This window comes from Anser cygnoides, chromosome 5 (assembly GCF_040182565.1).
Source record: "Anser cygnoides isolate HZ-2024a breed goose chromosome 5, Taihu_goose_T2T_genome, whole genome shotgun sequence".
In the NCBI taxonomy this organism is placed as follows: Eukaryota; Metazoa; Chordata; class Aves; order Anseriformes; family Anatidae; genus Anser; species Anser cygnoides.
Window position 1 is genome coordinate 38,709,421 of NC_089877.1, and position 17,407 is coordinate 38,726,827.

The window sequence follows — 17,407 nt, forward strand, 5'->3', positions numbered from 1 at the left end:
ACCATGAGGTGCTCGGTGCCTGCAGGATTTATCCCTTCTCCATCCACCCAAGGGCACGGATGGCACTTTTTGCCCCACCTCGCTTCTGCCACGCCACGTCCTCGTCGCCCTACCACATGGAGCACATTTGGGGGTGCTGCCCGTTGACCCCCCCACCCCTGCATGCCCCCCCTTGCTGGGGAGCCCCCCCGGCGCTGCCGTCCCCTCCTCCCCTGGCTCCAGCAGCGAGGAAGAGGCAGTGCTGAGCCGGATATGCTGCGGCTCCCCGCATCCCTCCCCGTGAGTATCCCTGCCTCTCCTCCCCATGCCTTCCGAGGAGACGGATGGACGGACGGACGGGTGGCGAGAGGTGGACTGCTCTCTCCTAATTGCACGGCTACAAGGGGGCTTAGAGGGGCGGGTAACCTCTTCCCACCCCCCCCCCTCCCCATTCTCTGTCCTCGTCCCCTCTTCCCCTTCTTCCTCCTCCTCTTCCTCCTCGTCTCCGGCCACGATATTCTCCAAAAGGGAGGGGGGGGGGGGGGGGGGGGGAACTGCTGGCAGGTGAAAGGGATTGGGAAACGCAACCCCATCAGGAATCCCACAGAGATGAGGGCTCAGCAAATAATAATAACAATTAATAGTAATAATAATAATAAAACCAAAGCAGGAGAGAGCGAGGGGGAGCAGGGAGGACGCGGCTGCTGTGCCGCACCGAGCCAGCTCCGCCGCACAGCCTGGCAAAGCCCCGCGGCGGCCTCCAGCAACCCGCTCCCATCCCGGCATGGGACGGGGAGCAGAAGGCCTGGACGGACGGACGGACAGACAGCCGGACAGCTGGAGGGCTGCGGGCAGGAGCGGGGGGCTGCGCGGCTGTCTGGCAACTCTCCCTGCAGCACCGCCACCCCCCCACTCTTCCCGAGCGCTTCCCCGTGCCTCGATTTGTTCCCTTCTTTCTGTGCTGCCCCGTAATTTTCCCCTCTCCCCTCACCAATTTCTCCCTTTCTGAGATGCAGCCACAGCTCTGTGGTCCCCTGCTCTCCCCTCCCCTTCCTCCTGCCCTCCCCATCCTCTCCTCTGCCCGCTCCCTCGCTCCTCTGCCCGCTCTCTCCTCCGCCACCCGCTCCCTCTCTCTGCCTCCCGCCTCCCCCCCACGTCCCCCCTTTCTGTCCCCCCCTCCGCTCTGCCCCCCGCACCCCGTCACCCCGTCTCCCCTTCCCCTCACCCCCCTTTTTCCCTCCGCCAGGGCAGAGCGCGGTGACGCCGCGGCGGCCGCCACCACGGAGAGGACGCAGGACCCCCCCCTGGGCCCCCCGTGCCCCTTCGAGGGGGCGGCCTGGCCCCCCCGGCCCCCCCAGGGTCCCCCCCAGGGCTGCTTCGCCTGCATCGCCAAGCCCCCGGCTCTCCGGCAGGCGTCCCCCGTCCTGTCCCCTTCGTCCGCCGCGCAGCTGATGGAGAGCAAGGGCTGCAAAGGGGACAGCCTGCGGCCGGCGGTCCCGTGCAAGCACTCGGTGGAGAAGAAGACCATGACCAACCCCACCACCGTCATCGAGATCTACCCCGACACCACCGAGGTCAACGACTACTATCTCTGGTCCATCTTCAACTTTGTGTACCTCAACTTCTGCTGCCTCGGCTTCATCGCCCTGGCCTATTCGCTCAAAGTGAGTGCCGAGCGCCCCGGGGAGGGGGGACGGGGAGCGGGGGGGGGAAGCGCTTTGGGATGTCCCTCACATCCCTGCCACCAACGGGAGGGGATGCTCCCTCTGGGTGCTGGGATGGGGATGTGTGTTGGAGCTGGGGGTGTTGGTTTGGGTGGGGAAGGGGTGTTTGGGCCGGCCCCAGTGTCCCCAGGGGCACCTAAAGCTGCAGGGGGCTCCCTGCAGGGGGGCTCCGCTCGTGCTGGATGTGCTCGGTCCCCTCTTGGGGGGGGTCAGAGAGCTCAGCAGGACGGGCCCCGGTCCGGCAGCATCGTGTCGTGGGGCAGGAGGGGAAGCTGCTGGCCAGCATCACCCAGCTGCCAGCAAGCGGCAGGGGGACAGGTTGGCAAAGCACAGAGTAACCCTGCCTCGTTGCTTCCTGCCCTTTCTCTTGTTAAAAAACCCCAAAAGAGGAAAGCTGCAGGGGGAGCAGCCCGGCCGGGATGTGGGATTGGGGCACCAGAGCACCCGGTGGCTATGGGAAAGGGCCCGGGGCTGCCCTGCCCTGCCCTGCCCTGCCCCAAACCACCCGAATGTGCACACAGAGCCCGGGGGCTGCGGGGCGGCCCCGCTCGTGTCAGCTCGGGGACAGCGGCTAGCTGGTGCCTGCTGGCAGCAGCACTTAGTGGGAGGCCAGCGTGCAGGGCGGCCTCGCCACAGAAACAGATCGATTCACCCCAAAGTGAGCCCAGAAGTAAGCCGGGGCTGGAGCATCGCGCCGGGACAGAGCATCGGTATGCAAAAAGTCTAGAGGGCATAAAAATCTGGTGTGAAAATAAATAACTGGTGAAAGGGAACAGAAATGGGCAAGTTTGCCCTGAATCGGGGAGAGAAAAATAGAAGATGGCTGTGGCAGGCTCTTTTGGGAAGCGGTAACTGCGGGGTGGACGTGGTGGTCCCCGCACGGACATGGCACGGAGCCGAGCTGAGCATGTAGAAGCTGTCCTGCTCTGCTCTGGGAGCTCTCCAGCGGCTGGGACTCCTTGCCAGAGGGGAAAACACCAGGAAAATGTCCCTCGGGGACACAGGTCAGAGCTGGCACATGGCAGGAGGGCTGGCGAGAGCTTGGTGCCTCTCAGGCTGCTGCGGGGCTGGGACGAAATGGGGACACGGAGGTGGCAGCAAAAGGTTTGGGCTGGGGAGCCCCTGGGGTGCTGGGGAAGGCATCGGGGACCTTCCCGTAATGCTGTCCCCACCAGGTGGGATGTTAGGGGCACTTCTCCTGAAGCCTGTTTTCATCTCTTCTGCAGCCAGCCAGGCTTTGCGGGTCCCTCTGCAGCCAGGTGCGAGGGCGGTGGGGCAGCAGCGAGCTGCACCCCAGCTCCTGGGGATTTCTGTGCTTCGTAGGGCCCGAGCAGGGTGCTGATAGGGCTTCCCCTCCCCGAGCCCTCCCTGGGACCTTCGAAGGAAGAGCCCTTGGCCAGCAAAGCCCATGTTTCCTGGTCGAGCTGCAGTCTGTACGCTGGTGGCACTGCACGGCTCCCCGGTGAGGGCTTTTCCATTTCCCTTAAATAACTCACACATCTAGAGACCTCAGGAGCGACTGCTTTTGTTATCGCAAACAGCACGCTGCCATGAACGTCACCTGCTCTTGCCAGGCTGATGCTGCTAATAAATCAGGGGCTCCTCTGTGCCCCAGGCCCCAGAGGTGTTCCAGCGGGTGCCTCAGCACGCAGCCGCCTTCCCACCTGTTTCAGCACACTCTGGAAGCAGATCAGGGAGCTTCGCTTGGGCTGTGAGGAGATCAAGGCAGCGAGAAGCTCTCGCGGCCCCTTCAGCCCGTGAAGCTGCTCTTGGAGCTTTCCTGCCACCAGGAGATGCAGGGTGGCCCGGCACAGCCCCCTGAGCTCTCCTTGCCTGCCCCTCAGCACCCTGCCTTGGGTGCTGCTGTTTGCTGCCCCCTCTTGCTGCCCGCTGACCTTCTCGAGTGGAAGCGGACCGGCAGAAATCCCCGGTGTTTATTAACCCCGAGGAGCAGGGAGTGCCTCCCAGGCGGGCTCTCAGTCCGCTCTTCAGGAGGAGCAAAGGTTTTTTGGTGGGGAGAAACTGATGGCAAGAGCCAGGTGATGGATGGCACAAGGGCGAAACGTGGGCTGGAGAGGTCCCAGGCAATCTACAGAGCAAACAAACCTGAGGGTGCCCTCCGGAGCAAGAAGCTCCTGATGCAGAGGGAAGCAGAGCCCTGCTTGGGAATGGGTTTACAGGCAAGCCAGCCTCTTCCCAAAGCATCCATCCAACCAGCTGCTGGCTGAATACTAAGCGCCAGGCTGCCTTAAATACGGCCTCTTTAGACTCGTTATCAACAAACCATTTGTCTCCTCCGGGAAGCTGACGCAGCACTTTGCACCCACCCGGCAAGCTCTCAGCTCCTAAAAATGAGAGGGGCTGAGCCTGGGAGCAGGAAAGGAGGTGGAAAGGGAGCGGGAAGCAGCAGGGATGGAAAAGGGGCCTTGCACATCGCATGCAGTGGAAGAGAGGTGGGTGGGTGCAAGCATGGAGTGGGGTTGAAGGAGCTGAGGTGAGAAGCGGGGTGGTGGGAGCCGAGGAGAGCGCTTGGAGAGGGAGGTGAAGGCAAAACTCCAAGGGGATGAAGGGCAGGGGATGCAGGTGGGAGAGCAGAGAGAAAGAGCCCTTGGGGACCAGCCTGCTGGAGGTGGAGGAAGAGAAGGTGAGCAGCAGGGAGGTGGTAGGCGAGCAGGGGTGGAGGAAAGGCCACCGCCAGCTTGTGCTGGTGACATGGAGGAGGGAAGTAGAAATTGCCAAGCTGGGTCAGAGCTAAGCTCTACCTTGGCGGTGTCTCCAGAAAGCCACCGTGCAGTGCTCTGGGGGAGCGTGCAGTGCTCTGAGGTCAGCAGGTGCAGGATAAGCATCCCAAGCCTTCTCCGAAATTAGTATTACGTGGGCCGAAATCCCCTAATAATTTCGGGCAAGGTGGTAAGGTCAAAATGACAATGAGAAAAGTAACTGTGACTAAGGAAACACCACATCTGGGCTCAGAGAGGAGGGGTTGTGACCCTGGGGACCTGTCCCCACCTTGAGAAGGGAGGAGACAGCTTCCAGGCTTTGACCACGAGCAATTTGGAGCAAGAAACACCTCTTCTTTATGCTCGTGTGCTGCAGGGGCTCTGGCACTCGTCTGGAGCTGGTAGGAGGAGCTGGTCCCACAGCAAGGGGGCCAGCAGCAGGCACCGTCCGCACCACTCCGCGGGGTTTGTCTTTGGGTTCCCCGGCGGGACGCAGAGCAAGGTTCCCCGAGGCTGCCCTGCACCACAGGGCCTGCTGCCCCAAGGCAGAGCCCCACGTCTCCCAGCATCTCCCCAGGCTTCCAGGAGGATGCGAAATCCCCAGAAATGTTCCCAAGGCGAGTCATCCCGGACACACGGCTGCCAAAAAGGGGCCGCCACGGGCTTGCTGCTGTCCCTCGGGCCATCTCCATCGCTGGAAGCACCGTCTTGAGGACTCGGTCCCTCGAAGCAGCACGGCCCAGCGGGACTGAGGGGCTCTGCTGCCCGTCCCCATGCTGGGCAAGCGGCACCAGGCTTTCAGGACAGCACTGCGGGAGGGAGGGAGAAAAAAAAAAAAAAAAAGTGGCTGAGACGTGGTCTGAATGCATCGCAGGATGTTTTCAGAAAGCTCCCGGTCGATAAAAGGCTTTCAATGTTTCTAGGAGGACTCTGGGGCTGGCTGCGGGATTTCACAGCCTGCCACCGACACCTAGCGTTCAGCTCGCTCCTGCTCCACACCAAGCGCGGGCTGTGAGAGCAGCACGGCCCTGGGGCCTCTGAGCACGCAGCGAGGCACAGCCCTGCACAGTCCTGAGGATGCTCCCACCCTGCTGCGGGAAAGGCAAAACGGGGCAAAAGGCCCTGGTCCTTCCACCCCACGGCCTCTGGGCTCCAGCTGCCGAGGGCCGGCTGCGGGTTTGGAGAGGGGCACAGAGCCCTGCTAGGAAGGCATGGACAGCACCCCTGGTCTGGGGTCTGCTGCTGGGCATCTCCATCCCCTGCCTGGTGGTGCCATCCCCTGCCTGGTGACCCCGTCCCCTGCCTGGTGACACCATCCCCTGCCTGCCAGTGCCACTGCTGCTGCCTGGCAGCCCGGAGGAGGTGTGGACACACGCAAACTCCTGACCCAGCTGGAGACCCACCCCAAGAAGAGCCCACGGGTGTCCCAGCCTGCAGGATAATTAGACAGCACCCGTGCTTTAGGGCTGGAAGTCAACAGTGGAGATGCCCCCAGCTGCAGGAGAGCTGCAGAAGGAGCTTGGTACCCCAGGGCTGCCAGCCCAGCCCTCGAGCTGTGGTCGGATCCTGCACCGGCTTTGCACGCTGGGTGCCTTGGTGCAGCAGGGGGCACCCAAACACCCCAAGACACCAGCCTTACGGCCCAGATGATGCAAGTCCCAGAGCTGCTAGGATGGCATGGCACGATGAGGAGGATGCGGCAGCACCCAGCTCTCCCTGGGGATGCACTATTATTTTTTAGTACTTTAATTCATGTATTACATAGTAGCACAATACATCTCCCAATTACTTCTCTTTTTTTTTCCTGTCTCAGGTCCGGGATAAGAAGCTCCTCAACGACTTAAACGGGGCAGTGGAAGATGCCAAGACTGCCCGGCTTTTTAACATCACCAGCTCAGCCCTCGCCACCTTCTGCATCATCCTCATCTTCATCTTCCTGCGGTACCCCCTCACTGACTACTAGCGCCAGGCCAGCAGCAGTGGCCGCCGCCAGGATGCCTCTATGCCAGAAGTGTCTGCAGTTGTTTCCTGTAGCAAGGACGCAAAAAAATAAAACAACTCCACCTTGATAAAAAAAAAAAAAAAAAGTAAACACATAAATAAAAGTTAAATGAGTTTATCAGCCCAGCTGAGCCTACTCTTCCTGGCCGTAGACAGTATTTGGGCTGTTGTAGGAAAGGGTTTCACTTGTACAGCAGTGCAGGGAGGAAGGCAGACCAAGAAAAGCTTATTTTATGGCAAATAAAGCTATGTGACGAGGGCATGCGGAGCTGAGAGCTGAGTGTGACTCGCAGCTGCAAGTATGGCCCTGGGGGTCTGTGGGGTGCAGCCGGGGCTGGGGGCATGGTTGGGGTGCGGGGTGGTAGGAGGAAAGCAACGTGCCTGAGACCCTGAGGCCAGTGGGATGGCAAGGCTCAGAGCACGTCAGGTGTGATCAGGCCGCCCACCACCCTTCCACACACCTTTTATTTTCCTTTTCTGATGCATTTCTGTTGAATTTCACCCGCCAGTTGAAATAACTTACCGTCCCCGGAGAGCGCCAAAGCCTCCAGATGAACCCCAGTGTGTTAAAGGGCAGATTTCTCCTCGGGATGGCCCAGCAGTGCTGAGAAGGAAGGCACCTTCTGGGGAAGTCACACCCCCCCCCCCCAAACCGAGTGCTGCTGTATTTCTGTAAGACGGTCAATAAAGATACCTCTGATGTCTGGTCTGCTGCGCTGACTCTTCGGGTTGTCCTCCGCTCTCCCACTCTGTGCATGAAGAGAAAGAGAAAAATGCCTCAAATGCATGGCAAGAATTGGCCTAAAACCCAAAATGTGTGGGGCAGATTTAGATGTCACCACAGGACTGAAGTGGGAGGCACCTCCTGAACTACCAAAAATCCGGGAAGCACATCACCCTCTGTGAGCCCACTCACCTCGCGGCCACCCTGCGGGTGGTATTCCGGGGAGCCAGCCCCAACTTCTCACCCTGCTCAGAACACACACAAAAAAAATAAAAAATTATATATATATAAAAAATCAGAGCTGGCAAAAATCAGGAGCAACCCAAAGGCAGCCTCTCCTGCCTTTAACCGGCGTGACAAATGGGCTGCCAGCATCTTCCCCCAACGGACTGCCTCTTTAATGAACCAGGGGGAACACTGCACTGACTCCGCAGCATTTCTGCATGCACAAACTGTCAGGGACAGACAGGGTGGACTATTATCAGCAACCCTCACGTTTATTATTTGTTGCTGGCAACACCCACCTTGTACGAGGCATCTCCGTGCCAAGGCTGAAGTGTGCTGTGGAGGGGCTGAGGTGCACAGCAACCCTGCAAATTGATCGGGCGCATCTCTATTTTATTTTATTTTATTTTATTTTATTTTATTTTATTTTATTTTATTTTATTTTATTTTATTTTATTTTATTTTATTTTATTTTATTTTATTTTCTGATTTTATTTTATTTTAATCTTTGAGGGAACAAAGGAAAGAAAAGCAGCAGCCAAATACAACAGGTACTCTCATCGCTTTTTTTTTTTCTTTTTTCCCAATTGTACAGGAAAATTCTGGAATTTCAGGGTTTGCCAAGGCTGCCACCCAACATAACAGAAGGGAGGATTTCAAGGGCTGCTTCTCTGCCTTTTCACTTCTGCCACTCACAACTTCACTGGGCGCTCTCCAGCTCGCACCTTTTTTTGGCTGCGAAGCCGCAGCCTCTGTTGCATTCAGCAGCAGGAGCGAAAACCGAGCGGAGGGGGTGGAAGAGAGGAACCGTCTTGGCTTGGGAAGCCATTTGATATCGGGAGTGATGGTCGCATTGCCACATGAAGATTTAATTGTATTCCTCCAGGAAATTTAGCTTGGCAGGTTGATGAGGATTTCTTTTTTTTTCTTTTTCTTTAGCTCCAGAGGGGGGAAACGGGAAGGCGGGGGGGGTGGGGATTATTTGCCACTAGTCAGTATCGTTAGGTGGTGTCTAAAATATTGCTCCTGGTTTGGGGCCCCCATACGTGACAGGCTTTTGGTGGGGGCTCAGGAAAGGCTGCCAAGGCTGGTGATGGGAGGAGAGGCTGAGCCTGGAGAAGAAACGGCTTCGGGGGGGACCTCGGAGCATCAGCAGAGGCTGATGGAGACACGGAGCTGAATTTTTACACATCACGAGGTCCTTCCCGGACCAACATCTGCTCTTTGTGGTCTCTGCAGACCGACGGCCCCGCCAGCAGCTCGAGGAGCTGCAGCTCCTGCCCGCCTGCAGCCGTGCTGCGGGATGCAGGCAGAGGGCCCCCGCACACCGCTCCGCCGTGGTCCCTGCTGCCCAGCACCACCAGCAAGCCGAGGAGGACAAGAAGGTGGCTTTGGGCACAGGAACCTCTCGAAATCACCTTGCGAGGCCGTGCAGAGCAGAGGGGTGTGGGTGCCCTGGCGTGTGAGCAAACACCGCCGTGCTTACGCAAGCCCCAGGCTGGGTGATGCCACCTCCGTGCGAAGGCTGCCGAGCCAGTTTGCAGGCAAATCCCAGCTGGGTTAAACTGGTTTGGATTTCCTCCCGGCAGCAAACGTGACCCCGTGGCTCTCCTACGTCTACACGGGTTGGCTGTGATAAATAGGGCAAGCTGCAGCGCGGCGCTGGCGGCTAATTCGGGTAGCGACCTCCCAGCCCGGCCCAGCAGCTCCGCGGTCCCACAGGGGGAGAGCTGCCAGCCCCCGATTTTGCATCGATACCCAAATTACAGTACAAAGGGGGGGCCTTCCCGAAGTCCCTTCACCACTGTATTTTCAAAGGTGTCTCATCGGGCCTTGCGGAGCTGCAGCCTTGCCAAGTGCCACTGGGTCCTGGTCTGGCATGGGAGCTGGGCACCGCAGCACCGCTGGAGCTGCAGACCTGCAGATGCAGGGGGAGAAGTGGGGTGCTGATGGAGCTGCCTCTGCCCCACTCTCTGTGCCGGTATTCGGGGCAGGATCGGGCTGCACAGATCCTGCGGCGCCCAGCTCGCCGCCCGGACCGGTGCGGGGAAGGAGGGGGAGGCACAGATGGCAGCAGATGCTCTCATCAGTGAAAACGATTTAAGCGACGTAGGAAACAACAACAACAAAATCCTAGCAACTGGTGAGCAGCTGAACAAAAACCTGCAGAGGGGCAGGGAAAAAGGGTCTGGAGCTGACAGAGCCCTCACCCCTGCGCTGAGCCGGGCTGGTTCATATGCAGCAAGGAGCAGTGGGAGAAGAAAGAGGGAAGACCATGCCTTGCCCCCAAGAAGCATGGGGCAAGGATCCTTTTTTAAGGCCTGGCTGTACAGAAACCAAACCGTTTAGCACCTCTCTCCTTCCCCTGGCCCCGTCCTCTCCCTCCTGCTGCCCTTAGAGGTGTGAGCGTGACCCCAGGCAGCTTCTGGCACACCAAAAAGTGAATTCCTCACTCAGCCTCGCTTTCCAGGGCAAAGCCACGTGCATGACCACAGCATTTCAGCCTGCAGGGAGAAAGGCCAGCTGTGCTAAGGGTTGTCACCGCAAAGCCTCTAGGAGAGCTAGCTGCCACCACCGGCTTTGCATCCCGCAGTGTGCTCGCTCCGTGCCCGGTACAAAGGTCCCGCTCCTCCCATCCCCTGCCTTTGACCTGTGCTCCGTGCCAAGGGAATTTACTCAATGCACGACTTTGTGCTGCTTTCCCCTTCTCCCTTTGGCAGGAACGCCTGGCAGCACAGAGCCAGGGCTGCAGAAGGAGCGCTGCTGCAGCACGAAGAGGAGCGGCACGGCGTGCAGACCCCCAGCCTCGCACTGCTGCAGTCAACCCGCTGCGCGCTCGCTGCTTCTGCTACATGCACGCGCTGCAGCTGGAAGTGCTGAGCCACGCCGGGTGTGTGCAGATATTTTTCTTCTCAGGGAAACCAAGAAAGAGAGATATGCTGTGCAGCCCTCCCTGCGAGAAACGAGGCTGCCTCGTGATGCTGCTTGGGGCTTTCTCCTGCTCACGCACTGTACAGAGCGCGGTGACACCATTTGGGGCTTTGCGGGAGGCAGGCAGCGAGCAGGGCTCCCCCAGGCAGCGCTCCTCCTCACAGGCTGCACCAATAGCCCGGCACAGAGCACCAGCCGAGAGTAAAAAATACACATATTTGTGCATTTAAAGCAATTGCAGGTTGGTGAACAAGTCTCTCCTTTTTGATGGACTCGTCGGTTTGGCAGCAGTTTCTTTCTCTCGGTTTTTAGTTTCTCACTAGGCCTGCGATGGCAATTACGGGTCTTGGAAAACGTTTTAGCAAAAACTATTACGTGTGCTAGCGCAACTTGCATTCAAACCACGTAGCTGGGATGCAATCAATCTTCAGATGCGCCTGAAATCTGGGGAAGAGGAAAAAGCAGAGTGAGGCGAAGAGGGCGAATTCTTTTTGAAGTGCTTTTTATCCGAAATAAAGCACTCCCCGTGAGCAACGAGCAACTGGCTGCAGTGTTTTTGCTCATTCCGAGCGTGCTGGGGAGGGGGGACCCGGCCCCTGGCGGTGACAATGGCTTCACATCTGGTACATGGGAGCCGGGAGCACGACGCTGCTTTGTTCTGCCCGTGTGACCATCACAGCACCATCCCAGCTCTCCCTGCTTCGTTTCCCATGTGTAACGTAGGGATGCTGAGGGTCTGGTGAGCGTGGATGAGCACCCACGAGCCCTGCCCTCGGCTGAACGCCGTGCTGATAGCACCGCAGAGAGCGGGGAGCCCTTCTCGGCATAGCCAGAACCACGACTTTCAGGTCGGACGGGGTCGGGATCTAAATCGGGTTCGCTTGAGGCTTTGAGAGTCAGGTGAAGTTTTGCAAGCCTCCCTCGCCACCTGCTCCTGGCCCCTGCAATCCTGGCAGTGGTTTAGTGCCCGTGAATCATTTGTTTTGCTTTCTCCCCCCAGCCCGGCACAGCAGCAGTGGGTGTGGGAGAGCTGCCCAGCTGTGGGCCTGAGCATCCCGTGAGAGCCACGTCCCCCCCATCCCCTGGCTGGAGGAACATCTCCCCCTCTCCTCCTGTTTGCTGCTTGCTCTGCAGGTCAGATCTCAGCGGGAGTTAGCAGCTCAACCTATCCCTTCTTTTTCCTTCTTTTGCCCCTGAAAAGGGGTCTTTCTTATTTTTTTTAGCCCACGAGTGCTCCAGAGCAGGTAGAGAAGCAAGGCCCCGTGCTAGCACAGCACCTTCCCACCAGTTATGCTACCAGGACCTAAACCCACACAGTTTAGAGGCACGTGGTGGAGTAACCCTGGTTTTGCAGAATTTTCCCCACCAACACGCTTTGGACTGATTTTTGTGCCAGCAGAAGAGAAGACAGCGAGATTTTTAGCATCACGGTGTGTCCCAGCAGCTGGGGCTCTACACCCTTGGTGCTCTACAAAAAAAAAATGACACTGTGTGTTTGGAGAGAAGAGAGTTAATTCCAAAACACCCGGCATCCGTATCAGCAGCAGGGAGGAAGGTTCCCTTGATTTCCTAAGCGCCAGCAAAGCTTCTAAACCCTAATCCCTCGCTAAGCTGGAGCTGCCGGGCCACTTCCAAGGACAAACCCCCAGCTCCGTCCTCCACCTGCACATGGGCCGCGTGGCCTCCACGTCCTGCTGAGGTGTGGGATGACGGAGGCCGGGCTGAGGCCGAAGCCTTCACACCATATCGGCCTCCATCCTCGTGCCTCCATCGGCCTCGTGTTGTGTTGGTCTCCATCGAGTCCGCCTTTGGTGGCCACCAGCGGAGTGCTGGGTGAGGCTGGCAGCGGGGACCGGAGGCCGGACCCCGAAAAAGCCTGCGGGGTGGATGTTAACACCCAGATTTCGGCAGCGGGAAGGCCGGCCTCCCTCAAAGCACCTCCACCTGCCCTCCACTTTGGGGGGTGGGGGCACCCCACCTCCGCGCACCCCCCTCAGCATCCTCTCCGCGCCTCTCCGCGCCCGCGGGGCTGCCGTCACCCTGCCCAGCTCCTCCCGCGCTGATTGGCTGCGGGTGACGTCAACGCTTTTTTTTTTCTTTTTTTTTTTCCTTTTTTTTTTTTTCCTTCCCCCCCCCCCCCCCCCCCTCCTCCCTCCCTCCCGAGGCATGACCTCATCGCCGGCGCATTCCCGGCGGCGCGGAGCGGCGCGGAGCAGCGCGGAGCTGTGCGCACCCGGTGCGCGCCCCGGTGCGGGATGCGGGCCCCGCGGCACCGCCAGCGGCCGCGCCAGCGGAAAACCCGCGGAGCGGCGCGGCTGGCCCCGCCAGGGTCAGTGCGGGCCGGGGGGGGCGGCCGGGGGGGGGGGGGGGCTCTCCATCCCCTCTGGGTGCCCGGAGGGGAAAAACGGGGAGGGGTGTTTGCGCGCAAGGAAAAAAAAATGAGGTCGGAAAGCATCGAAATGGGGAGTCTGGGGGGGTTTGGGGGGCAGCATTGTAGGGGGAGAGGGTGGGGAGGTGGGGAGGTGGGTGTCCCCAAGGGTATGGGGTGGGTGGGGAGGTGTTAGGGTGGCATGGGGTGGGAGGGGATGGGGTGGGAAGGTGTTTCTGCTTGGTGCTGGGGGGAGCGTCTGGGTTTGGGGAGGATGAAGGAGCTCGGAGGGGCACCCCGTGTCCTTGGCTTTGAAACGCGGCCGGCGTGGGTTCGGCACCGCTTCGCTGCTGCGGCTCCGAGCGACTGACGAGTTGAGCTGCCCCTTGGAAATTATCCCCTTGACCTCCCCTGATGTGCGGGGAGCAGTTGACCTTCCCCCCAAGTTATCACATAGTGATAAACGTTGGTTTCTGTGTGCAGCGCTGGTTGTTTTTACAAGATCCGTGATTATTTCCCTTATTGATAAATAAGTTCCTTCTCCTTCCTGCTCTGCCCCCCACCCCTTTCTCCTCCCCCAGAATTAAATTCCTGAGCAACAGCAAAAGCTGATGTCAGTGCTTCAGCTCACATTGGGGGAGCTCTGTGCACAGGTCAGTAATTTGCGGTTTTGGTGGAGGGAAGGACGCGGTGCGGTGCTGTTTTGTTAAGGATATTTGGATTTTCAGGGCACAGATGCGTTTGTTGTTTGCACTGCGGCGGTGTCAGCAGCTCCCCGATGGGCAGCGCAGCTCCGCATGAGCATGTGTCAAAGAGCCCGTCCCTGTCCCAAGCAGCTAGCAGGGACGAGTGACCCCCTCTAACTTGGGGTGCAAAGACAGGGACCCCTCAGGGAATGGTCGAGAAGCCTAGGGAGCAGCAGGCAATGCTGAGGATAGTGCCTGGCAGCCCAGGGGCCATGTTAACCTTGAAAGCAGCCTGCCTGTGGAGCAGTGTCTGAGGCTGGCTCGTATTGTCTGGTCCTCCGCGAGGGCGAAAGGCTCAGGGCATGGCAGAAGCGGGGCTGCAGGGAGCTTTGTTTTCCAAAGGGCTGGATGCTCTCTGGATGCTCTGGGGCTGGATGCTCGGGGGCTGGATGCTCGATGCTCGGGGGCTGGATGCTCGGGGGCTGGCGCATACAGGTTCGGCCTCTGTCAGCTGGTGGAGGGCAGCTGTGCCGGGAGGATGCTCCGCGCTGCAGAAGAGACTTTGTTGGCTTTGGCTTGCTTTGTTTTTCCTTGCGATGGCTCCCAAAGCAAAATGAGCTGCTGCAGCAAGAAAACCCACCTACCTATAGCTGGATGGATGGGGGATTTCTGGCTAGAATAGCCACGAGGGCTATGCGGATGTCTTCTCCCCGGCTGTGACGGGCACAGCCATGCTGGCAGGGTGTGTTTGGGGAGGGCTGCCCGAGCGGCTGGGACCAGAGGGGACATTTGGGGCTGCCGAGCAGCAGCTGGATGCTGGGATGCCTCTCTGCAATGGCAGAGCCTCTGAATCGCTCTTGAATTGTGCTGCTTGCATCGCTCGGAATTGGTTCGAACAGCACAAACCTGGCTGCGGGTGGTCTGCGAGCGCTGCTGCCGAGATGGCAGCGGTGCACACCAAAGGGGTTTTCACGCGGAGCTTCAGCCCACCCTGGCTTGCGGCTGTCCCTGCCTTGACGCAAGGTAAGGGAACAGGGGAGGAAGCCCTGGATCCAGCACTGCTTTTTGGAATCCAGCTTCAGCTAGGATTGGGAGACCCGAGCAAGCTGGCCGAGCTCCTCAAAAGCATTCACAGCGGGAGACTCACTGCGTGGAGATTATGGCAAATATAGCACAGGGTTTGTATGCCCTGCATGTTTTTGCTGGGTGCCAGGCACCTTGCCGAGAAAGCCACTGAGGTGCCTGCATTTGGAGAGTTTGTCCTCTAAAATTCAGCACAACGCAATTATGATTGCCCAAAAGCCTGAGAGGGCCGGGTAAGGCTTCTCATAGCGTGTGGCCCACAGAAAACCGGGGTTCCCCCTGCGACCTCCTGCCCAAAAAAACCTCCCCAAAGGGGGCTGCGGCTCAGCAGGATTTCTCCAAATGACTTCTCTCAGCACGGGGATGGATTGAACAAGGTCCTACTCCATCCATCGCTACCCCTTCTCCCTGCACCAGCTGTGTTAATCCACGTAACAAACACGGGGTATGCTAAAGGTGCCTTCCTCTTCTGCTTTGTTCCATTGCCCGTAAGTGAGGCTGCTGGTAGGGATCAGAGGTTAGTTTCTCTGTGGCGCAGCTCTGTTCAGGCTCGGATCCCAAAGCCCTGGCTGTGCGCAGGTGCAGAGCACGTTCACAGTATCTGGGATGGGAGCAGGAAAAGGAGGTGCTCCAGTGCTTGGCAGCCTTAATTTATGGCCCTGGCTTGTAGGACACCGCCGTCATCCTCAAACAGCTACAGCAAACTCAATCTGCTGGGGTGATAAAAGAAAAGCAGCTTGCAAATGCCGGCACCTCTGCCTGGCGGGGCAGCTGGAAGACCAGCCTAGGAGGTGTGGGTCCTTTTCCCCTCCGCTGTGGGATGAATGGCAGCATCTGGGAGAGCTGGCTGCGGGGACCTGCTCCCGTTCCTCTTCTCACCCTGCTCCTCTCCTTGCTGCTATGCAGAGGGAGCTCCTGCAGCCAGACCTTCAGCGCCGTCCTCACCCAGCGGGGAAAGCTGGCGAGCGCTCCTCGGCATCCTGCTGCCCTCTGGGTTTTAAAACCTGTTTTTCAAGCCTTAAAATTTCGTCTCTGAAGATACACCTGTCCCACCTGAAGCCGAGTGGGAAGGAGGCACCTGACATGCTTGGGGAAGGCAGGCGAGTGGCCTGGGATCGTCCATCAGATAAGGAGCTAAACAAGCTCTCTGCTCAAGATTTTTCTCAAGCTTGCTCGGGGAGCCCTGCGCATGCGTGGCGAGCAAGCTTACAGCACAGCCGAGGGAACGGGGGGGTTGTAAAACCCACCGTGCCAATGGGAAATGGAGGCTGAGGCTGCCCGCAGAGCCAGGCAGAGCAGGGAGAGGAGAATCCCCTGCATGGAGGGAGCCTGTGGGTGCTGCAAGGAACGCTCCCGGGGGTTTTGCTGCTGCTCAGGACCTCTGGTTTCCATCAGTGCCAAGTGGTGCTTATTTGTAGGACTGGCATTTCAGCAGATAGGTGCAGTGTGAGCCCAGGGACTGGGGGAGAACCTGGAGGTGCTCACGGGAAGCTGGTTCCCTGCATGCAGAGTCTGGTAGTGCAAGCAGTGGTGCAGGGGCTGTGCTGTATGAAATAAGCGATGTGCTTTGCACTGACTTCATTTAATTAAGAGCATACCAGCAATGTATACAGGGCTAGAAACCTTTCCTCGATTCTCTCTTTTTGTCCTATTTCTCTCATGTCTTTATTCCATGCTGCTTGGTGTGCATGGAAAGCCCTCGTGATCCCCATTCGCCCACCTTGGCGTGCATGTGCACGACTTGCCTGCATTCGTTGTAACTTTCCTTTTAAACCAAGCCTTCGGGTTTCTCAGGGCAGAGACCTTGTGTCGTTCAGGAATTTCTCTGGAGCACTTCAGGGTGCCCTCACAATTTGCAGAGAAGGTTTGCCGGGTGGCATTTCTGTAGGGTGAGTTATGGGGAGCCTCCTTTCTGAGCCTGCTGATGACTGGGAACGGGTCATTTGGTGACCAGAAGGACAAGACGACCCATTCTGGTGTTGAAGTCAGGCCTGCTTTGAGGGACAGAGGTTGGACTGGGTTTGCTCCTGAGGCCTTTTCCAACCTAAATGATGCTATGACTGTTCCGTAGCTGCCTGCCTTCCTGCTGCTCCCAGGCTGTTGTAAAATGCCTGTGGTTAGGCGGTGATGGCAAGGGGACCTGAAACGCGGCAGACCACTGCTTTGATCCCGTATGGAGATTGCAGTGACAGCACGGCCCTGGCATCCAGCCCCCATAGCCTGTCCTCCCGCGCTGCTAAAGCCGCGCTAAAGCCGCGCTTCTGCTCTGTCCCTGCCTCCCGGCCTTACTCAGCTGGCACATAGCTGCGCGGTGTGCCCACATCCACAGCTTTTCATCTGCCTGTTTTTTTTTTTTTTTTTTTTTTTTTCTTTTATATAGCAGGGGATTTAGTTCTTTGAGGAGCACTGCTGTCTAAAGCGAGCAAGCGGTAATTCAGCTGATGCAGCAGAAGCCCTGGTGGGAACAGACTGCTTATTAGGTGCTTGCAGGTATTTTTCTACAAGCAAGTCAAGCCATCCCCACGCATTAAACCTGTATCAGCTTCAATTACACACCTCCCCTTGAAACCCAGCCTCTGCTGGGTAAATCCAGGCCATCCAAACACTGAGGGTCCCTCGTTCTCCTTCTTTTGAAATGCAGCATCCCCAACCGTTTTCACCTTGCCATCAACAACCCCAGACTCCGAGCTTGTGATGGCAGCCTGGTCCTGCTCGAGCTGTATCTCGAGTGGAGTTATTCATGCCATCTCCTGCTGCTTGGCTGCGAGCCCTGCATGGGGATCAGGCGGGCGCATCCCCAGCCTCGCTTGGCACCGGCGGCTGATGAGCGGAGAGCTGGTGCCGAGAGGGTGCCAGCACTGCTGACAGGCGAGCTGGCCCATGGAAAATACATTCACTGCATGTACGTGGGGCAGGAAAGCTGAGCAGTGAATGGCCATCCCCATCTAACGCCTATCTAATGCTCA

At 58.5% G+C, this 17,407-nt stretch overlaps 2 protein-coding genes across 3 annotated transcripts in view; both read left to right on the forward strand.

The window, feature by feature from the left end:
- Positions 1–254: 254 nt before the first annotated feature.
- On the forward strand, positions 255–7,132 carry IFITM10 (interferon induced transmembrane protein 10). The gene is made up of 3 exons (XM_013191564.3): positions 255–349; positions 1,226–1,643; positions 6,237–7,132. The coding sequence occupies exons 1-3, from the start codon at positions 324–326 to the stop codon at positions 6,384–6,386; spliced, it is 594 nt and encodes a 197-aa protein (XP_013047018.3). The 5' UTR covers positions 255–323; the 3' UTR covers positions 6,387–7,132.
- A 5,345-nt stretch (positions 7,133–12,477) lies between these two features.
- Positions 12,478–17,407, forward strand: part of DUSP8 (dual specificity phosphatase 8) — a 39,226-nt gene continuing 34,296 nt past the window's right edge. The window contains exon 1 of one of the 2 annotated variants that reach the window (XM_066997940.1): positions 12,478–12,633. The gene's annotated coding sequence lies outside the window, so the exon portion shown is untranslated. Of the gene's footprint in view, positions 12,634–13,253; positions 13,326–17,407 lie in introns of those variants that run through there. The other variant, XM_013191672.3, reaches the window with a different exon arrangement.

Coding starts and splice junctions, on each gene's coding strand:
- IFITM10 (XM_013191564.3), top strand. CDS start 324: ATGGACGGACGGACGGGTGGCGAGAG. Junction 350..1,225: donor GGACGGACGGGTGGCGAGAG/GTGGACTGCTCT, acceptor TCCCTCCGCCAG/GGCAGAGCGCGGTGACGCCG. Junction 1,644..6,236: donor CCCTGGCCTATTCGCTCAAA/GTGAGTGCCGAG, acceptor TTCCTGTCTCAG/GTCCGGGATAAGAAGCTCCT.